General features: G+C 69.8%; 4 protein-coding genes across 7 annotated transcripts in view; 3 read left to right on the top strand and 1 right to left on the bottom strand.

Moving 5' to 3' along the window:
• Positions 1–3,626, top strand: part of SNRNP70 (small nuclear ribonucleoprotein U1 subunit 70) — a 6,429-nt gene extending 2,803 nt beyond the window's left edge. The window contains exons 7-10 of the mRNA XM_074930028.1: position 793; positions 958–1,059; positions 1,168–1,255; positions 2,894–3,626. Coding sequence (XP_074786129.1) covers position 793; positions 958–1,059; positions 1,168–1,255; positions 2,894–3,494 — 792 coding nt within the window. The 3' untranslated portion in view covers positions 3,495–3,626. The remainder of the gene's footprint in view (positions 1–792; positions 794–957; positions 1,060–1,167; positions 1,256–2,893) is intronic.
• A 1,098-nt stretch (positions 3,627–4,724) lies between these two features.
• On the top strand, positions 4,725–10,333 carry LIN7B (lin-7 homolog B, crumbs cell polarity complex component). Of its 4 annotated transcripts, none has more exons than XM_074930064.1 (6): positions 4,725–4,786; positions 5,207–5,325; positions 6,118–6,189; positions 8,164–8,373; positions 8,977–9,083; positions 10,180–10,333. In XM_074930064.1, exons 1-6 carry the CDS (start codon positions 4,747–4,749, stop codon positions 10,199–10,201), a joined length of 570 nt encoding a protein of 189 aa, XP_074786165.1. In that variant the 5' UTR covers positions 4,725–4,746; the 3' UTR covers positions 10,202–10,333. The 4 variants fall into 4 exon arrangements, with proteins under 4 accessions (XP_074786165.1, XP_074786164.1, XP_074786163.1 ...); XM_074930063.1 differs by having other exon boundaries at positions 8,941–9,083; XM_074930062.1 differs by having other exon boundaries at positions 8,923–9,083.
• A 1,000-nt stretch (positions 10,334–11,333) lies between these two features.
• On the top strand, positions 11,334–18,648 carry LOC141972058 (liprin-alpha-3-like). The gene is made up of 11 exons (XM_074929822.1): positions 11,334–11,447; positions 13,430–13,694; positions 14,098–14,199; positions 14,575–14,739; positions 15,042–15,119; positions 15,295–15,369; positions 16,057–16,257; positions 16,797–16,943; positions 17,565–17,699; positions 18,353–18,436; positions 18,538–18,648. Exons 2-11 carry the CDS (start codon positions 13,464–13,466, stop codon positions 18,646–18,648), a joined length of 1,329 nt encoding a protein of 442 aa, XP_074785923.1. The 5' UTR covers positions 11,334–11,447; positions 13,430–13,463.
• Positions 18,649–18,703: 55 nt separating this feature from the next.
• Positions 18,704–18,889, bottom strand: part of MED25 (mediator complex subunit 25) — a 5,281-nt gene continuing 5,095 nt past the window's right edge. Inside the window, 1 exon segment of the mRNA XM_074929820.1 lies at positions 18,704–18,745. Coding sequence (XP_074785921.1) covers positions 18,704–18,745 — 42 coding nt within the window.

Genomic DNA, 18,889 nt, shown 5'->3' with positions numbered 1-18,889 from the left:
AAGCTCCCCAGGGTGGGGGGGCCGGGGGGGGGGAGGTAGGACGGGTCTCAGGTAAGGCCCCAGCGCCTGTCCAGGACCAGCCGCTTCCGGAGGGGCCCCCCCCGGCCGAGGGGGGGGGACACGGACCCGCTCCCCCACCGCGCACCCCAGGACTTGTATGGGAGGATTTTGACCGGGGGGGGGGTGTGGGGGGGGTGTGGGGGTGGGGGTGGGTGCGGGGGGGAGTTTTTATTCGTTTTTATTTAAAAAAAAAAAGAAAAAAAAAGGGGGGGGGGGAAGACGTGGAGGAGGAGGGGGGGCGGTTGGGTTATTGGAGGGGGGGGACACACTGCGTCCACTTGATGGTGCCTTGAAAAGCGGGGGGGGGCACTCAAGCCCCCCCTGCTCCACCCCCCCTATTTTTGGGGGGGGTCAGCGTGTTGTGGGGGCAGGAGAAATGGGGAGGGGGGGGCGTGCAGGTAAGGCAACACTTGGGGTGCCCCCCCCCTTTAAAACCAAGCCGGGGGGGCGGTGTGTGCAATCGGCAGGTAAAGGGGGCGCCCCCCCCTTAAAGCGCAGGTGAAGCGGGTGCCCCCCCCCCCCGAAATTACGTGGCAGGACTCAAAAATTTAGTTTGGGGGGGGCAGGGGGCGTCACCGCAGTCCTTAACCTGCTTTTCCTTTACAGCTGTGTGTTATTTTATTGGGGGGGGCACAGTGGGGTGCCCCCCCCCCAGCCAGGGCAGCCGCAGCCCTGGGTGTTATTTGGGGGGCGGGGGGGCAGATTGGGGGGGGTGGGGGGTGGGGATTTGAGTGTTTTTTTTGGGGAGGGGGGGGGCTGGCGTGGCCCCGCCGTCGCTAACGCTGCTCTGTGTCCCCATCCGCCCCCCCCCTCCCTCCCCCGTCCGCTCCATCCCCATTCCCCACACCCCCCCCCCTTTGCCCCCCCCCCTTGCCCCCCCCCCGTTTTTTTTTGCAGCCGCCTACAAACACGCCGACGGGAAGAAGATCGACGGCCGCCGGGTGCTGGTGGACGTGGAGCGGGGGCGCACGGTCAAGGGGTGGCGCCCCCGGCGTCTGGGTGAGCCTGGACCCCCCCCGAAAAAAAAAAAAAAAAAGGGGGACACCCCACCCCCCCCCCTTGTTTATAAATTGTCTGATCTCACCCCTTTCTTTTTCCGGGGGGCAGGGGGCGGCCTGGGGGGCACCCGGCGAGGCGGCGCCGACGTCAACATCCGGCACTCGGGGAGGGACGACACCTCCCGCTACGACGAGCGGTGAGCTGGGGGGGGACGACGGGGCGGGGGGGGCCTGGGCACCTTTGGGACCCCCCCCGTCACCTTTGGGCCCCCCCATCACCTTTGGGACCCCCCAGGACATCCCAGAGCCCCTGGTCAGCTTTGGGCCCCCCTCCCCCCCCCCCCCCCTCAGGACAGCTCAGGGACCCCCCATGTCCCCTTTGGGCCCCACCAAGACAGATCGGAGCCCCCCCCCTGTTACCTTTGGGCCCCCCCATCACCTTTCGTCCCCCCCAGGACAGTTCAGGGCCCCCCCACCACATTTTATCCCCCCAGGGCACCCCTATGTCACCTTTGGGCCCCCCCCGGGACATCCCAGAGCCCCCCAGTGTCACCTTTGGGCCCCCCCATCACATTTTATCCACCCCAGGGCCCCCCCTGGATGGTTCAGGCCCCCCATGTCACCTTTGGGCCCCCCTCAGGACATCCCAGAGCCCCCCCAGTGTCACCTTTGGGCCCCCCATCACATTTCGTCCCCCCAGTCCACCCCAGACCCCCCCCATGTCACCTCAGGGCCCCCCCATGTCAACTTTTATCCCCCCCAGTCCACCTCAGGGCCCCCCCGTGTCACCTTCGGCCCCCCCAGGACATCCCAGGGCCCCCCCATGTCACCTTTGGGCCCCCCATCACCTTTTGTCCCCCCCAGTCCACCTCAGGGCCCCCCCGTGTCACCTTTGGGCCCCCCATCACCTTTTGTCCCCCCCAGTCCACCTCAGGGCCCCCCCATGTCACCTTCGGGCCCCCCCAGGACATCCCAGGGCCCCCCCATGTCACCTTTGGGCCCCCCATCACCTTTTGTCCCCCCAGTCCACCTCAGGGCCCCCCCGTGTCACCTTTGGGCCCCCCATCACCTTTTGTCCCCCCCAGTCCACCTCAGGGCCCCCCCATGTCACCTTCGGCCCCCCCCAGGACATCCCAGGGCCCCCCCATGTCACCTTTGGGCCCCCCATCACCTTTTGTCCCCCCCAGTCCACCTCAGGGCCCCCCCATGTCACCTTCGGGCCCCCCCAGGACATCCCAGGGCCCCCTCATGTCACCTTTGGGCCCCCCATCACCTTTTGTCCCCCCCAGTCCACCTCAGGGCCCCCCCGTGTCACCTTCGGGCCCCCCCAGGACATCCCAGGGCCCCCCCATGTCACCTTTGGGCCCCCCATCACCTTTTGTCCCCCCCAGTCCACCTCAGGGCCCCCCCGTGTCACCTTTGGGCCCCCCATCACCTTTTGTCCCCCCCAGTCCACCTCAGGGCCCCCCCATGTCACCTTCGGCCCCCCCCAGGACATCCCAGGGCCCCCCCATGTCACCTTTGGGCCCCCCATCACCTTTTGTCCCCCCCAGTCCACCTCAGGGCCCCCCCGTGTCACCTTTGGGCCCCCCATCACCTTTTGTCCCCCCCAGTCCACCTCAGGGCCCCCCCATGTCACCTTCGGGCCCCCCCAGGACATCCCAGGGCCCCCCCATGTCACCTTTGGGCCCCCCATCACCTTTTGTCCCCCCCAGTCCACCTCAGGGCCCCCCCCAGATGGTTCAGGCCCCCCCCAGCCCCTCCCTGTTCCCCCCCCCCACCCCGTTTTTTCCCAACACCACCTTGACCCGCCCCCCCCCGCTGCATCCCCGCAGGGACCGGGAGCGGGAGCGGGAGCGGGAACGCCGGGAGCGCTCTCGGGACCGGGACCGGCGGCGCTCGCGCTCCCGGGACCGGCGGCGGCGGACGCGGAGCCGCGAGAAGGAGGAGCGGGAGCGCAAGCGCGGCGGGAGCCGCGACCGCAGCAAGGAGCGGGACCGCAAACGGCGCAGCCGCTCCCGCGAGCGCAAGCGGGAGCGCGACCGCGAGCGCGAGAAGAAGGACGAAGGCCCCGACGGGCCGGACCCCCCCGAGGAGCTGGGGGGGGCCGCGGATTCCGGCCCCCCCGAGGGTTTGGGCTCCAAGGGGGGGGACGCGGAGGAGAAGGGGCGGGAGCGGGAGCGGGAGCGCCGCCGCGGGCACCGGGAGCGGGAGCGGCGGCGGGAGCGGGAGCGGGAGCGGGAGCGGCCGGAGCGGGAGCACAAGCGGGAGCGGGAGCGGGAGCGGCGCGAGGAGAGACCCCCCGAGGCGGGGGGGGGCGAAGCCCTGGGGGGGGACGCGGGCCCCGACATCTTCCTGCAGCCCGAGGCGCTGCCCCCCCCCGACGGCTACCTGGGCGCCGAGAACGGCTACCTGCTGGAGCCCCCCCTGGAGTGAGCCGGGACGGGGGGGCTGCGCCCCCAGAGCGCCCCCCCGCGCCCCCCCGCTTTGTCTGTACCCCGCGGCCTCGGGCCGGGGGGTGGCTGGTTGGTTGGTTTTTTTTTTTCTTGACAATAAAAAGCGTTTTAATGGAAAAATCGGGGGGCGTTTGGGGACGGGGGGGCGATGGGGACGCACACGCACCCCCCCCCACACACACACACACTTTTTGGTATTTGGGGGGGGCGTTTCTGGCTCAAAAGGGGCGGCCCCCGCTCGCCCCACACCAATTTGGGGGGGTTCTGGCTTAAAAATGGGGGTCCCCCCTCGTTCGGGGGGGATTTTTTCCCCCAAAATAGGGTTTTTCCCCCCGGTTTGGGGGGTTTCTGGGAGTTGGGGGGGGGTTGACACCAAAATGGGGGGGTGTATGTGTGTCCCCCCCAAGTTTGGGGGGGGGATTTTTATGGGAGTTGGGGGGTTCTGGCCTAAAAGTGGGGGTGTCCACCCTGATTTGGGGGGACTTTTCCCAAAAATAGGGTTTTTTTCCCCCAATTTAGGGAGGTGAGGGGGGGTCTGATGCTGAAATGGGGGTGTCCCCCCCTAATTTGGGGGGGATTTTCCCCCCAAAATGGGGGTTTAGCCACCAGTTCGGGGGGCTCTGGGATTTGGGGGGGTGGTCTGGCCCCCAAAATGGGGGGGGGGGGGTCTCCCCTCGTTTGCGAGGGATTTTTCCCCAAAAACAGGTTTTTCTCCCCAATTTGGGGGTTTTTCTGCCTTTCTCCAGCCCCCACAGTTGGGGTGTCCCCCCCCACGGATTTGGGGTACCCCCAGGGTTGGGGGGGGTGTTTGTGTGCCCCCCCCATTTGCCCCCCCTCCCCGGTTTTGGGGTCTCCCCCCAGCCTCCCAACCCCCAGATTTGCCCCCCCCCACCCCTCCGGAAAATTCGGGGCTCCCCCCACTTCCCCCCCCCCCTCGTGTCTCCCCCAAAATTTAGTGTCACACCCCCCCCCCCAAGATTCCCCCCCCTCAAATTTGCCCTCCCCCCAGATTTAGGGTCCCCCCAGATTCCCCCCCCCAAAAAATTTTGGGGGTCCGTCCCCCCCCCGATTTAGGACCCCCCTCCTTGTGGGCCCCCCCCCAGCTCTCCGCACACGCTTTTTGAGGGGGGGGGGGCGCGCATGCGCGTGTCCGGGCTCGTCTCACGCTGCCCCCCCCCCCCCTCCTCCGGTCCCCCCCCCGCGGCGGGGGGCGGGGCGCGGCGCGCGCAAAGATGGCCGCGCTGAGCGGGGACCCGCTGGGGCTGGAGAGGGGTACGGGGGGGCCCGGGGGGGGCCCGGGGGGGGCGGGAGGGGTGGTGCGTGGGGGAGGGGTGAAAATAAAGGGGGTTGGAGCGGGGGGGGGGCAAAAATGGGGGGCAAAGGGAGGGAGGGGCAATGGGGGGGTGAAAGGGGGGGTGGGTAAAAAGGGGGGGTGCAGGGGGGGGTGTCTGTGCCAGGGGGGGGGTCTCTGTGCCCGGGGGGGGGTGTCTGTGCCCTGGGGGTGTGCAGGGGGGGTGTCTGTGCCGGGGGGGGGGTCTCTGTGCCGGGGGGGGGTCTCTGTGCCCGGGGGGGGGGTGTCTGTGCCCTGGGGGGGTGCAGGGGGGGTGTCTGTGCCCGGGGGGGGCGCGGGGGGGGTCCGTGCGGGGCCGGGTCGTTCGGGGGGTGCAGCGTGGCCCCCCCGCGCCCCCCCAGACGTGGCGCGGGCCGTGGAGCTGCTGGAGCGGCTGCAGCGCGGCGGGGAGCTGCCCCCCCAGAAGCTGCAGGCGCTGCAGAGGGTCCTGCAGAGCAAGTTCTGCTCCGCCATCCGCGAGGTGGGCGCCGGGGGGGCCGCACCCCAGACAGGCACCCCGAACCCCCCCTGCACCCCCAGACACCCCCGAACCCACAAACAGCCCCGAGCAGCACCCCCAAACACCCCCTGCACCCCCCTAAACCCGCCCTGCATCCTCAACCCCCCCCGCACCCCCAAACACCCCCCCCAAACACCCCCCTGCACCCCCAATCCCCCCACAAACCCACACACACCCCCAAACCCCCCCCCTGGGCCCCCCGCACCCCTTCTGTTCTCCAGTAACCCCTTAGAGCCCCCCAATATCCCCCACGGGCCCCCCAGTATCCCCCCATGGGACCCCAACATCCAGCCAGGGCCCCCCCAGTATCTCCCCAGGACCCTCAACACCCCCCCAGAGACCCCCAATATTCCCCTGACCCCCCAACATCCCCCCAGGGCCCCCCAATACCCCCCCCTGTACCCCAGTATCCCCAGGCCCCCCCAGTATCTCCCCAAGACCCCCCCAAAATCTTTTGAACCCCCCCAGGGTCCCCCAGTATCCCCCCAGTCACTCCCAGGGCCCCCCAACATCCACCCAACCCCCCACTATCCCCCCTGAACCCCAATATCCCCCCCAAGGGGCCCCCCAATATCCCCCCCCCTCCATGAGCATCCTTACTCTCCCCCCAGGGGCCCCCCAATAATCCTCTGGGCCCCCCAGATGCCCCCTGGTTCCTCCTGAAGCCCCCCCAGTCCTTGGGGTGGGTGGGGGCTGCCCCCCAGATGTCTGGGGCCCCCCAAAACTGGGGTGTCGTGTCCCCCCCCCCCCAAGGTCTACGAGCAGCTCTACGACACCCTGGACATCGCCGGCAGCCCCGAGATCCGGGCCCACGCCACCGCCAAGGTACCCCCAAATCCCCGGCACCCCCAAACCCCCCTCTGGCACCCCCAACCCCCCCCGGCACCTCAAAACCCCCCTACGGCACCCCCAACCCCCCCCAACCCCCCCCCTGCACCCCCCAGCACCCCCCAGCAGCCCAAACCCCCCTCAGCACCCCCAAACGCTCTGGGACTCCCCTTAAACCCCCCCAGGTCCCCCAAACTCCTCGTGACCCCCCCCCAGCCCCCCCCAATCCTTCCTGGGGACCCCAAAAAAGCCCCAGGGACCCCCAAAACACCCTCCGGCAACCCCAGTAACCCCCCCCGGCACCCCAATATCCCCCCAGGGACCCCAACAACCCCCTGGGGACCCCAGTAACCCCTCAGGGACCCCAATAGCCCCCCTGGGGACCCCAAAAGCCCCCCCGGACCCCCAAAATACCCCTCAGGGACCCCAACAACCCCCTCGGGGACCCCAAATCACCCCCAGGGACCCCAATAACCCCCCCCAGGGACCCCAATCCCCTCCCAGCCCCCCCGCTCCTGCCCCGGGGCTGTCCCCGTCTCTCGCCCGCGGTGTCACCCCCCCCCCGTGTCCATCTGTCCCCCTGCCCCGTGTCCGTCTGTCCCCCCCCGCGGTGGCCGTCTGCTGTCCCCATGTCCCCACGTCCCCTGCGTGTCCCCCCCGTGTCATCTGTGTGTCCCCTCCCCGGTCCTGGCCGGGATGTCCCCGTGTCCCCCCCTGTCCCCCCCCATCGTGTCCCTGTGTGACCCCGTGTCCCCTCGCATGTCCCATGTCCCCGAGCTGGCCCCATGGCCCGTTGTCGGCCTCATGTTGTCCCTGTGTCCCCACGCTGTCCCCATGTCCCCTCACATGTCCCGTGTCCCTGTGTCCCCACGCTGTCCCCACATTGTCCCAGGTTGTTTCCATGTCCCAACTCTGTCCCCGTGCCCCGAGCGTGTCCCTTGTCCCCACAGTCCCCACACTGTCCCCATGTCCCCACTTTGTGTCCCTATGTCCCCACGCTGTTCCTATGTCCCCGTCCTGTCCCCATGTCCCCCCACATGTGCCATGTCCCCAAGCTGTCCCCTGTCCTCGTGTGTCCCCACGTGCCCCCACGCTCCCCCCATCTCCCCCACCCCACCTGTTTGTCCCCATGTCCCCTGTCCCCCCATCTCCTCATGCCTCTGCCTGTCCCCTCGTGTCCCCCCATGTCCCTGACGTGTCCCCATGTCCCCTCACACCCCCAGGTCCCCCCATGTCCTTGTGTCCCCCGTATCCCCAAGTCTCTCGTTCCCCAAGTCCCTCCAGCACCCTCATGTCCCCCCATGTCCTTATGTCCCCCCATGTCCCCCGAAGTCCCCCAAGTCCCCCCATGTCCTTGTGTCCCCGTGTCCCCCCATGTCCCCCAAGTCTCTTGTTCCCCAAGTCCCCACAGCCCCCCACCATGTCCCCCATGTCCCCCCCGTGTCCCCCCATGTCCCCCAAAGTCCCTCATGTCCCTCCATGTCCCCCAAGTCTCTTGTCCCCCAAGTCCCCACATCCCCCCCAAGTCCCTCCATGTCCCCCCCATGTCCCCCCCATGTCCCCCGAAGTCCCCCAAGTCCCCCCATGTCCTTGTGTCCCCCCGTATCCCCAAGTCTCTCGTTCCCCAAGTCCCCACAGCCCCCCCCATGTCCCCCATGGCCCCCCCATGGCCCCCCCATGTCCCCCCCATGGCCCCCGAAGTCCCCCAAGTCCCCCCATGTCCTTGTGTCCCCCCGTATCCCCAAGTCTCTCGTTCCCCAAGTCCCCGCAGCCCCCCCCATGTCCCCCATGTCCCCCCCATGTCCCCCCCACATCCCCCATGTCCCCCCCATGTCCCCCGAAGTCCCCCAAGTCCCCCCGTGTCCTTGTGTCCCCCCGTATCCCCAAGTCTCTCGTTCCCCAAGTCCCCGCAGCCCCCCCCCACGTCCCCCCACGATGTCCCCCCCCCCCACGTCCTTGTCCCCCCCCCAGGCGACAGTGGCCGCCTTCGCGGCCAGCGAGGGCCACGCGCACCCGCGGGTGGTGGAGCTGCCCAAGACGGAGGAGGGGTTGGGGTTCAACATCATGGGGGGCAAAGAGCAGAACTCCCCCATTTACATCTCCCGCGTCATCCCGGGGGGGGTGGCCGACCGCCACGGGGGGCTCAAACGGGGGGACCAGCTGCTCAGCGTCAACGGCGTGGTGAGTGCGGGGGGGCGCGGGGGGGTTATGGGGGGGCTGAGAGGGGTTTTGGGGGTCTGGGGTGGGTTTTGGAGGATGAGTGTGGGTTTTGGGGGGGTTACTGTTGTTTGGGGGGGGGTCAGTGTTGTTTTGGGGGGATCTCTGTGGTTTGGGGGAGTCAGTGTGGGTTTTGGGGGGGTCAGTGTGGGTTCAGGGGGGGTCGCTGTGGTTTTTGGGGGGGTTGGTGTGCGTTTTGGGGGGTCAGTGTGGGTTCGGGGGGGTCATTGTGGGTTCGGGGGGGTTGCTGTGGGTTCGGGGGGTCGCTGTGGGTTCAGGGGGGTCGGTGCGGGTTCAGGGGGGTTAGTGTGGGTTTGGGGGTTCGCTGTGGGTTCGGGGGGGTCGGTGCAGGTTCGGGGAGTCGGTGCGGGTTCAGGGGGGTTAGTGTGGGTTTGGGGGTTCGCTGTGGGTTCGGGGGGGTCGGTGCAGGTTCGGGGAGTCGGTGCGGGTTCAGGGGGGTCGGTGCGGGTTCGGGGGGTCGCTGTGGGTTTTGGGGTGCTGACGGGGTGCCAGAGCGTGGAGGGGGAGCAGCACGAGCGGGCGGTGGAGCTGCTGAAGGCGGCGCAGGGCTCGGTGAAGCTGGTGGTGCGCTACACCCCCCGCGTGCTGGAGGAGATGGAGGCGCGCTTCGAGAAGCTCCGCACCGCGCGGCGCCGCCAGCACCACAGCTACTCGTGAGCTGCCCCCGAAACCGCACCCCGAAAACTGCCCCCCGAAACTGCCCCCCGAAACCGCACCCCGAAACTGCCCCCCGAAACCTGCCCCCCGAAACCGCACCCCGAAAACTGCCCCCCGAAACTGCCCCCCGAAACCGCACCCCGAAACTGCCCCCCGAAAACTGCCCCCCGAAACTGCCCCCCGAAACCGCACCCCGAAACCTGCCCCCCGAAACCACACCCCGAAACTGCCCCCCGAAACCTGCACCCCGAAACTGCCCCCCGAAACCGCACCCCGAAACTGCCCCCCGAAAACTGCCCCCCGAAACCGCACCCCAAAACCTGCCCCCCGAAACCTGCCCCCCAAAACCTGCCCCCCGAAACCTGCCCCCCGAAACCGCACCCCAAAAACTGCACCCCGAAACCTGCACCCCGAAACCTGCCCCCCGAAACCGCACCCCAAAACTGCCCCCCAAAACCGCACCCCAAAAACTGCACCCCAAAACCGCACCCCGAAACCTGCCCCCCGAAACCGCACCCCAAAACCTGCACCCCGAAACCTGCACCCCGAAACCTGCACCCTGAAACCTGCACCCCGAAACCACACCCCAAAAACTGCCCCCCGAAACCTGCATCTCAAAAACTGCCCCCTGAAACCTGCACCTCGAAAGCTGCATCCCAAAACCTGCACCCCGAAACCGGCACCACAAAACCTGCACCCCAAAAACTGCCCCCCGAAACCTGCACCTTGAAAACTGCGCCCCAAAAACTGCACCCTGAAACCGCACCCGAAACCAGCACCCCAAAAACCACCTCAAAAACTGCCCCCCGAAATCTGTGCCGTGAAACCTGCACCCCAAAACCTGCCCCCTCTAAATCCCCGCAGCCCCCCCAATCCTGCACCCCACAGAAATCCGCAGCCTCAAAGGTTTCCCCCCAAAATCCCGGCCCCCCCCCCCTCAGCCCCTCCCACCCAGCCAGAGACCCCCCAAAACTGAACCCAGCCCCCCCCCAACCTCCCCTGCACCCCCAAACCCCCCCGACCCCCCCAACCCCTCCCTCACCCCCCCCCAGCCCCCCCTTTTCCACTGAACCCCCAATTTTGCCCCCGCAGGTCACTGGAGTCGAGGGGGTAGGAGCCCCCGCGCCCCCCCGGGCCCCCCCGGCCCCCCCGTCTGTATATTTGGATTATTTATGGGGCGCCGCCCCCCCTGTACAGTATTTATTGGCCCCTATTTAAAATTTGGGGTGACCCCACCCCCCCCGTGTCACGTGTGTGTCATACGTGTGTCATGTGACACAAGCGCGTGTCATGTGACCGACACCCTCCCCCAGCGCGGGGGGGGGGGCGTCACCATGGCGACAGACGGGGGGGGGGGTGTGGGGGGTGTGGTGTGTGTTTCCATGGTGACGAGGGGGTGGACATGGAGCTGTTGCCATGGTGATGGCGGGGGGGGCGGTCTCCATGGTGACACGCGGGGATGGGGAGGGCCGTTTCCATGGCAACGTGTGATGGGGGCGGGCCCGTCTCCATGGCAACACACAGGGATGGGGGGGGGGGGTGTCTGTCTCCATGGCAACACGAGTGATGGAGGGGGAGGCGTTTCCATGGAGACATGGAAGGGGCGGTCCCGTCTCCATGGTGACGGATGATGGGGGGGGGGGGAAGTTTCCCGTCTCCATGGCAACACACATGGGTGGGGGTGTGTCCCGTCTCCATGGCAACACGTGTGATGGGGGGGCGTTTCCGTGGCTGCAGGGAGGGGGCGGTCCCGTCTCCATGGTGACGGGTGATGGGGGCGGTTCCGTCTCCATGACAACACACACGGGGGGGGGGGAGGGGGGAATCCCGTCTCCATGGTGACACGTGTGATGGGGGGGCGTTTCCATGGCGACATGGAAGGGGCGGCCCCGTCTCCATGGTGACGCATGATGGGGGTGGGGTCCCGTCTCCATGGCAACACGCGTGCGCCCCCGCCCCCCCACCCGATGACATCACCCCAGCGCCGGCCCCGCCCCCCGCCGCCTCCCATTGGCCGCCGGCGCCGCCGCTCCCGCTCCCCCCTCCCCCCCCGCGCGGGGGCGGGGCCGGCGTCTCCGCCGGGCCTCAGGGCGCGCTCCCATTGGTCAGCGGCGCCGTCCGTCAGCGCCGCTCTTAAAGGGGCCGCGCAGCGTTTGCCGTTCCGGGGGGGGGGTGTTCGGTAGCGGGGGGCCGGGGGGGGGGGGGGCAGCGGGCGGCGGCCGCGGGGCTCGGGCGGTCCCGGGGCGCGGCGGGGCCTGAACGGGCGCGGGGGCGGCGGGCAGCGACCCCCCCCCCGGGGCCCCCTCCCCGCCGGGCCGCCTCCCTCCGCCGGAGCTGCCGCAGCGCCGCTCGCAGCCCAGGTAGGAGCCGGCCCTGAGCCCCCCCCACCCCCGGGCCCCCCCGAACCCCTCCCCAGGTACCCCCCACCCCCCCCCGCACCCCCATCCCCACCCCCCCTCCCCCCCAAATTTGCATCTTCCTCTGGATCCCCAGAGCATCCCCCGAGCGTCCCCCCCCCGGCTCCTCTGCACCCCCCCTAGTGCACCCCCCCCATTGCACCCCCCAATTTCACCCCCCCACGCATTGCACCCCCAGTCCATCACCCCCTCCTCCACCTTGCACCCCCCCCCGGCCCCATTTCACCCCCATTTCCCTCCCCCACTGCACCCCCTGCCCCCCCTCCGCATCCCAGCACCCCCCATCGCCCCCCCATCACTCACCCCCCCCTTGCACCCCCAAACCTCGGCCCTGAGGCCCTGCACCCCCATTGCACCCCCCATCCCCCCCCATTTCACACACACCCCCCCACTGACCCCCCCACCCTTGCACCCCCCAATTCCCCCCCCCCCCAGCTGGTCGTCACCCACCCGCCACCATGGGGACCCCCCCCCCCCTCCGGATCCTTGCACCCCACAGCACCCCCCCCACTGCCCCCCCCCCGTGTCCCGCTGCGGCCCCGATTGCCCCCCCACATCACCCCACTGCCCCCCCTGACCCCCCCTTGCACCCCCCTGCACCCCACTGCCCCCCCTATGCCCCTCTGCGGCCCCGATTGCCCCCCCACTTCCCCACACTGCCCCCCCTGCACCCCACTGCCCCCCCCCGTGCCCCACTGCCTCCTCCTGCCCCCCCAACTGCACCTCCCTGCCCCCCACTGCCCCCCCCGCACCCCACTGCCCCCCACTGCACCCCACAGTGCCCCCAGTGCTTGTGCTGCGCCCCACTGCCCCCCCCGTACTCCATTGCACCCAACTGCACCCCCCAGTGCCCCCCACTGCTCCCAACTGTGCCCCACTGCCCCCCACAGTGCCCCCACTGCCCCCCACTGCCCCCCCAGCACCCCACTGCCCCCCACTGCCCCTCCTGCACCCCACAGTGCCCCCACTGCCCCCCACTGCCCCCCCAGCACCCCACTGCCCCCCATTGCCCCTCACTGCACCCCCCAGTGCCCCCTACTGCCCCCAACTGCCCCCCCAGCACCCCACTGCCCCCCACTGCCCCTCCTGCACACCACAGTGCCCCCCACTGCACCCAGCTGCCCCCATTGCCCCCCACAGTGCCCCCACTGCCCCCCACTGCCCCCCCCAGCAACCCAGTGCCCCCCAGTGCCCCTCACTGCCCCTCACTGCACCCCATTGCCCCCCACTGCCCCCCCAGCACCCCATTGCCCCCCAGTGCCCCTCACTGCCCCTCACTGCCCCTCACTGCACCCCATTGCCCCCCCGTACCCCACAGTGCCCCCACTGCCTGTGCTGCCCCCCCCACAGCACCCCGCTGCCCCCCACTGCCCCCCCACAGCACCACAGTGCCCCACAGTGCCCCCCACTGCTTGTGCTGCCCCCCACTGCTCCCCACTGACCCCCCCTGCCCCTCCTTCCTCTCCCTGCCCCCCCCTTGGTCCCGCACACGCGTGTGCGTCGCACAAGGCCTTGTGTCACATGTGGGTGGCTGCCACCCTCCACCCCCCCCCCCTCCACCCCCACGGGGCCGGGACCCCCCAGGGGGGGTTGGGGGGAGGTTTGGGGTGCGGGGGGACCCCCCTTTGCAGGCAGGGTGCAGGCAGGGGGTGTGGGGTGCCAAGGCCCTGCCCGTTTCCCCGGTGCAGGCAGGGTGCAGGCAGGGCGATGTGCGAGGTGCTGCCCGTCCTGTCGCACAGGCAGGGCGCAGGCAGGGTGCAGGCAGGGCGATGTGCGAGGTGCTGCCCGTCCTGTCACGCAGGCAGGGCGCAGGCAGGGTGCAGGCAGGGCGATGTGCGAGGTGCTGCCCGTCCTGTCACACAGGCAGGGCGCAGGCAGGGTGCAGGCAGGGCGATGTGCGAGGTGCTGCCCGTCCTGTCGCGCAGGCAGGGCGCAGGCAGCGCGGGCAGCGCGGGCAGGATGATGTGCGAGGTGCTGCCCACCATCAGCGAGGACGCCCGCCGGGGCTCGGGCTGCCCCGAGGAGCCGGGGCTGGAGCAGCTCATGGTGCAGATGCTGCGGGAGCGCGAGCGGCTGCTGGAGACGCTGCGCGACACCCAGGAGGGGCTGGCCACGGCCCAGCTGCGCCTGCGGGACCTGGCCCACGAGAAGGACTCGCTGCAGCGGCAGCTGAGCAGCGCCCTGCCCCAGGTGGGCGGGGCCTGAGCGGCGGGGCGGGGCCTAAAGGGGTGGGGTGGGGCCTAAAGGGGTGGGGCTTGGGGAAGAGGGGGCAGAGTTAAGGGGAGGAGGGGGTGGGGGAGGTGAGGGGCGTGGCTTAGTGGGGGCGTGGTTTGATGGGGCGGACATTTAGTGGGGTGTGGCTTTGTGGGGGCGTGGTTTACTGGGGGCGTGGCTAGTGGGAGGGGTGGGGCTGGTGGCCGAGGTGTGGAGTGGGCAGAGTTAAGGGGAGAGGTAGAGGTGGGGGTGTGGTTTGGTGGGGGCGTGGCTAGGGAAGGGCGTGGCTACCGGAGGGGCGTGGCTAACGGAGGGGGTGTGGCTAGTGGCTAAGGGAAGGGGCGGGGCTGCCGGGCCCCCCTGACCCCGCGCCCCCCAGGAGCTGGCGGCTCTGACCAAGGAGCTGAACCTCTGCCGGGAGCAGCTGCTGGAGCGGGAGGAGGAAATCGCGGAGCTCAAGGCCGAGCGCAACAACACCCGGGTGAGGCCCCGGACGGCTGTCACCTGTCAGTCACCCGTCACCTGTCACCTGTCAGTCACCCGTCACCCGTCACCGGTCACCTGTCAGTCACCCGTCACCGGTCACTGTCACCCGTCACCTGTCACCTGTCAGTCACCCGTCACCTGTCACTGTCATCTGTCAGTCACCCGTCACTGTCACCCGTCACCTGTCAGTCACCCATCACCCGTCACCTGCCACCTGTCAGTCACCTGTCACCCATCACCTGTCACTGTCACCTGTAACCTGTCAGTCACCTGTCACTGTCACCTGTCACTGTCACCTGTCAGTCACCTGTTACCCATCAGCTGTCACTGTCCCCGTGTCCCTCATGTCCCCGTGTCCCCGTGTCCCCAGCTGCTCCTGGAGCACCTCGAGTGCCTGGTGTCCCGCCACGAGCGGTCCCTCCGGATGACGGTGGTCAAGCGCCAGGCCCAGTCCCCCGCCGGCGTCTCCTCCGAGGTCGAGGTCCTCAAAGCCCTCAAGTCCCTCTTCGAGCACCACAAGGCCCTCGATGAGAAGGTGGGTGCTGGGGGGGGTCCTGGGTGGCCTTGGGGTGCTCCTGGGGTGACGTGATGGCACCTGGTGGCACCTAAGGGCGTCCCGAGGGGCCCAGGGCAGGTCGTGGGGTGACCCGTGGGGGACCTGGTGGGTCTTAGGGGGGTTTGGGGACACGCGGGGGGGGTCTGGGAGGTCTGCGGAGGGACCGTGGGGGACCCCCGAGGGGTCCTTGGAGAACCCGGGGGGGTTGAGGGGACCCGGGGGGGGTCCTGGGGACACCCAAGGGTGCTGGGGGGCTGTGGGTCACCCCGCGTTGTCCCCAGCAGGTCCGGGAGCGGCTGCGGGTGGCTCTGGAGCGAGTGGCCGTCCTGGAGGAGGAGCTGGAGGTCTCCAACCAGGAGGTGGGTGACACCGGGGCGGGTGACACCGGAGTGGGTGTTCCCCGTGGGTGGGTGTCCCCATGGTTGGGGTGTCCCCGTGGGTGGGTGTCCCCGTGGGTGTCCCCGTCCCGTGGTGCCCCCGCGGGCGCTGTCCGTCCCCGCCGGGGTGTGGCACCGTCCGTCCGTCCGTCCGCAGTCGCTGTCCCTGCGGGAGCAGCTCTCCCGGCGACGCTCCGGCCTGGAGGACGCGCCCAGCGACGGGGACACGCCGGTACCAGGGGTCAGGGGTCACGGGGGGGTCAGAGGGTCACGGGGGGGGTCAGAAGGTCACAAGATCGGGGTCACAGGGGGTCAGCAGGGGTGGGGGATCCCTGGGGTCAGAGGTCAGACAGTGTCCCATGAGGGGGATGTCCTGGGGTCAAGGGGTCATGTCAGAGGTGAAGGGGCGGAGGTGAAGGGTCAGGGAGGTCACAGGGAGGTCACAGGATGGGGGGTCACAGGGGGTTAGTAGGGGTGGGGGATCGCTGGGGTCAGAGGTCAGGGGTCAGACGGTGTCTCCTGGGGTAGGTGCTCCTGGGTGTCCGGGGAGGGGGATGTCCTGGGGTCAAGGGGTCATGTCAGAGGTCAAGGGTCAGGGGTGAAGGGTCAGGAGGGTCGGGGGGGTCAGGAGGTCACAAGGTGACAGCAGGGGTGAGGGATCCCTGTGGTCAGAGGTCAGACAGTATCCCAGGAGGGGGATGCCCTGGGGTCAAAGGGGCCAAGGGTCAGAGGTGAAGGGTCGGGGGGGGTCACAGGACACTCCCCGACAGGTCGGAGCCTACGGGGTCACGGGGGGGGGGGCGGCTATGAGCGGTAGGTGGGGGTTGTGGGGGGAGCGTGAGTTTTGTGGCGGCGTGTCAAGACAAAGGTCACAGGTCAGAGGTCAAGCGTGTCCCCTGTGTGTGCGTGCCCCCCCCAGGGCACCCCCGAGGGCCGCCGGCGCGAGGCCGAGCTGGAGGCGTCGCTGGGGCGGCAGCGGGCGGCGGCGGCGCAGCAGCGGGAGCGCGTGGCCGCCCTGTGCCGCCAGCTGGGGCGGCTGCAGGAGGAGGCGGCCGCGGGCCAGCGGGAGCTCGCCCGCGCCCAGGAGGCCGGAGCCAAACTCCAGAGGGACCTCAAGGAGGTGGGGGGGGGCCGGCACCCCCGGGGGGGGCACCCCCAGGGTTAGGGAGGGCGGGCGTGGGGAGCGGGAGCAGGAGGAGGGGGGGGAACTGGGTAAACTGGGAGGGGGGGTTGGTTGCTAAATGGGAGCAGTGGAGGAACTGGGGGGGGGGGGCAGCCCCGAATGGGGGGAGATACCTAAAATAAGGGGGGGCAGCCCCAGACTCAGGGGGGAACCCCGAAACGTGTAGACCAGTCCCAAACTGGGAGGGAGCGGCCCCGGACTGGGAGAACCCCCAACCCAGACACCGCCCCAGGCCACCCCCATCCCTGTCCCTGTGCCCACACGGCCCCCAGGATGTCCCCACGCTGTCCCCGTGCCCACTGTCCCTGTCCCCCTGCTGTCTCCCCGGTCCCCGTCCCGCGCAGTCCCCGCAGTGTCCCTGTCCCCCGGTGCCCGTCCCGCGCCGTCCCCGCAGTGTCCCTGTCCCCCGGTCCCCGTCCCCGCAGTGTCCCTGTCCCCGGTCGCCGTCCCCGCAGTGTCCCTGTCCCCTGGCGCAGGCGCTGGCGCAGCGGGAGGACATGGAGGAGCGCATCACCACCCTGGAGCGGCGGTACCTGAGCGCCCAGCGCGAGGCCACGTCCCTGCACGACGCCAACGACCGCCTGGAGAACGAGCTGGCCAGCAAGGACTCGCTGTACCGGCAGGTGGGACCCCCCGACCCCCCAGCTGGGACCCTGCCCCGGGGCCCCCCACTAGGACCCTCCCCCACTGGATGCCCCAATCTGGGACCCTCAAACTGGGACCCCCGTACTGGGACCCTCAAACTGGGACGTCCCCACTGGGACCCCCCCACACTGGGGTGACCACACCCTGGGACCCCCAGTCTGAGACCCCAGCACAGGGACCCCCCACTCTGGGGCCACCACCCTGAGACCCCCCCTGGGACCCCCCCCTGCCCCACGCGATGTCCCCTCACCCCGTGGCAATGTCCCCTCACCCCGCGGCGATGTCCCCTGCCCCACACGATGTCCCCTCACCCCGTGGCGATGTCCCCTCACCCTGTGGCGATGTCCCCTGCCCCACACGATGTCCCCTCACCCCGTGGCGATGTCCCCTCACCCCGCGGCGATGTCCCCTGCCCCACGCGATGTCCCCTCACCCCGTGGCGATGTCCCCTCACCCCGTGGCGATGTCCCCTGCCCCACACGATGTCCCCTCACCCCGTGGCGATGTCCCCTGCCCCACGCGATGTCCCCTCACCCCGTGGCGATGTCCCCTCACCCCGCGGCGATGTCCCCCGCCCCACGCGCCGTCCCCGTCCCCAGAGCGAGGAGAAGGGCCGCCAGCTCCAGGAGTGGCTGGAGGACGCCAAGGCCAAGCTCCAGCAGACCCTGCAGAAGGCCGAGACCCTGCCCGAGATCGAGGCCCAGCTGGCCCAGAGGGTGGCGGCTCTCACCAAGGTTGGGGCGGGGGGGTCCTGGGGGGGGGTTTGGGGGGGTCCTGAGGGGTTCGGGGGGGGGCTATGAGGAGTTGGGGGGGGTATGAAGGGTTTGGGGGCATCTGTGGGGGGCTGCAGCCCTGATCAAGGTGGGTGGAGGATCTCAGGAGGGTCCTGGGGGGGTCGTGAAGGGTTCAGGGGGAGCCTGAGGGGTTCTGGGGGGGTTCTGAGGGGTTCGGGGGGGGTTCTGAGGGGTTCTGGGGGGTTCTGGGGGGTCCTGGGGAGTCTGGGGGGGTCCTGAGGGGTTGGGGGGGGCGCTATGAGGGGTTTGGGGGGGGCTGTGGGGAGCTGCAGCCCTCACCGAGGCGGGGAAGGCTCTCAGGAGAGTTCTGGGGGTTCTGGGGGGGTCTTTGGGGTGCTGGGGGGTTCTGAGGATCCTGGAGGGTTTGGGGCGACCACGGGGGGGGGAGGAACTTGGGGGGATCTTGGGTGATTCAGGGTGGGGGGGTGTCTGTCCCCACATCCTCATGGGTCCCCACTGGTCTTGGTGTCCCCAAACACCCCCATGCCCCTGTTGGTCCCCGTGTCCCCCCCCGTCCCCATGCCCCCCCCCATCTCCCCATGGCCCCCCCCATCTCCCCGGGACCCCCCCACATCTCCCCGGGACCCCCCCAGGCCGAGGAGCGTCACGGGAACTTCGAGGAGCGTCTGCGGCAGCTCGAGGCCCAACTGCAGGAGAAGAACCAGGAGCTGCAGCGGGTGAGGGACGGGGGACCCCCAAATCGGGGGGGGTGCCCTGGGATCGGGGGGTGCCCCTGGGATCGGGGGGGCACCCTTGGGATTTGGGGGGGTCCTTGCAGAATGAGAGGACCTGGCAGGGCAGCGCTCAGGGGGGCCTTGGGGGGGCGTGTGGAAGGTTTTGGGGTGCAGGGGAGGCAGCGAGGGGCTCGGGGGGGGTCGTGGGGGGCTGAGGAGGTACATGAGGGTGTGGGGGAGGTTTTGGGGTGCAGGGGGGCTTTGGGGGGGTCATTGAGGGGCTTGGCACGTGGGTGGGGGTTTGGGGGGGTTCTGGGTGGATGGAGCAGCTTGGGGGGGGGTCATTGGGGGCCTTGGCAGGTGTGGGGCGTTCTGGGGGGTTCTGGGTGGATGGAGCAGCTTGGGGGGGTCATTGGGGGGCTTGAGGATGTCCATGAGGGCTTTGGGGGTGCAGGG

Source organism: Athene noctua, chromosome 31 (assembly GCF_965140245.1).
Source record: "Athene noctua chromosome 31, bAthNoc1.hap1.1, whole genome shotgun sequence".
Taxonomy (NCBI): domain Eukaryota; kingdom Metazoa; phylum Chordata; class Aves; order Strigiformes; family Strigidae; genus Athene; species Athene noctua.
This window is presented reverse-complemented; position numbering and strand designations above follow the sequence as displayed.

Excerpts from the sequence above, each read along its gene's own strand:
- LIN7B (XM_074930062.1), top strand. The coding sequence starts at position 4,747 with ATGGCCGCGCTGAGCGGGGACCCGCTGGGGCTGGAGAGGG. Across the intron at positions 5,326-6,117 it reads TCTGCTCCGCCATCCGCGAG|GTCTACGAGCAGCTCTACGA; the intron begins GTGGGCGCCGGG and ends CCCCCCCCCAAG. Across the intron at positions 9,084-10,179 it reads CGCCAGCACCACAGCTACTC|GTCACTGGAGTCGAGGGGGT; the intron begins GTGAGCTGCCCC and ends TTGCCCCCGCAG.
- LOC141972058 (XM_074929822.1), top strand. The coding sequence starts at position 13,464 with ATGATGTGCGAGGTGCTGCCCACCATCAGCGAGGACGCCCGCCGGGGC. Across the intron at positions 15,370-16,056 it reads CCAGCGACGGGGACACGCCG|GGCACCCCCGAGGGCCGCCG; the intron begins GTACCAGGGGTC and ends TGCCCCCCCCAG. Across the intron at positions 18,437-18,537 it reads AGAACCAGGAGCTGCAGCGG|AATGAGAGGACCTGGCAGGG; the intron begins GTGAGGGACGGG and ends GGGTCCTTGCAG.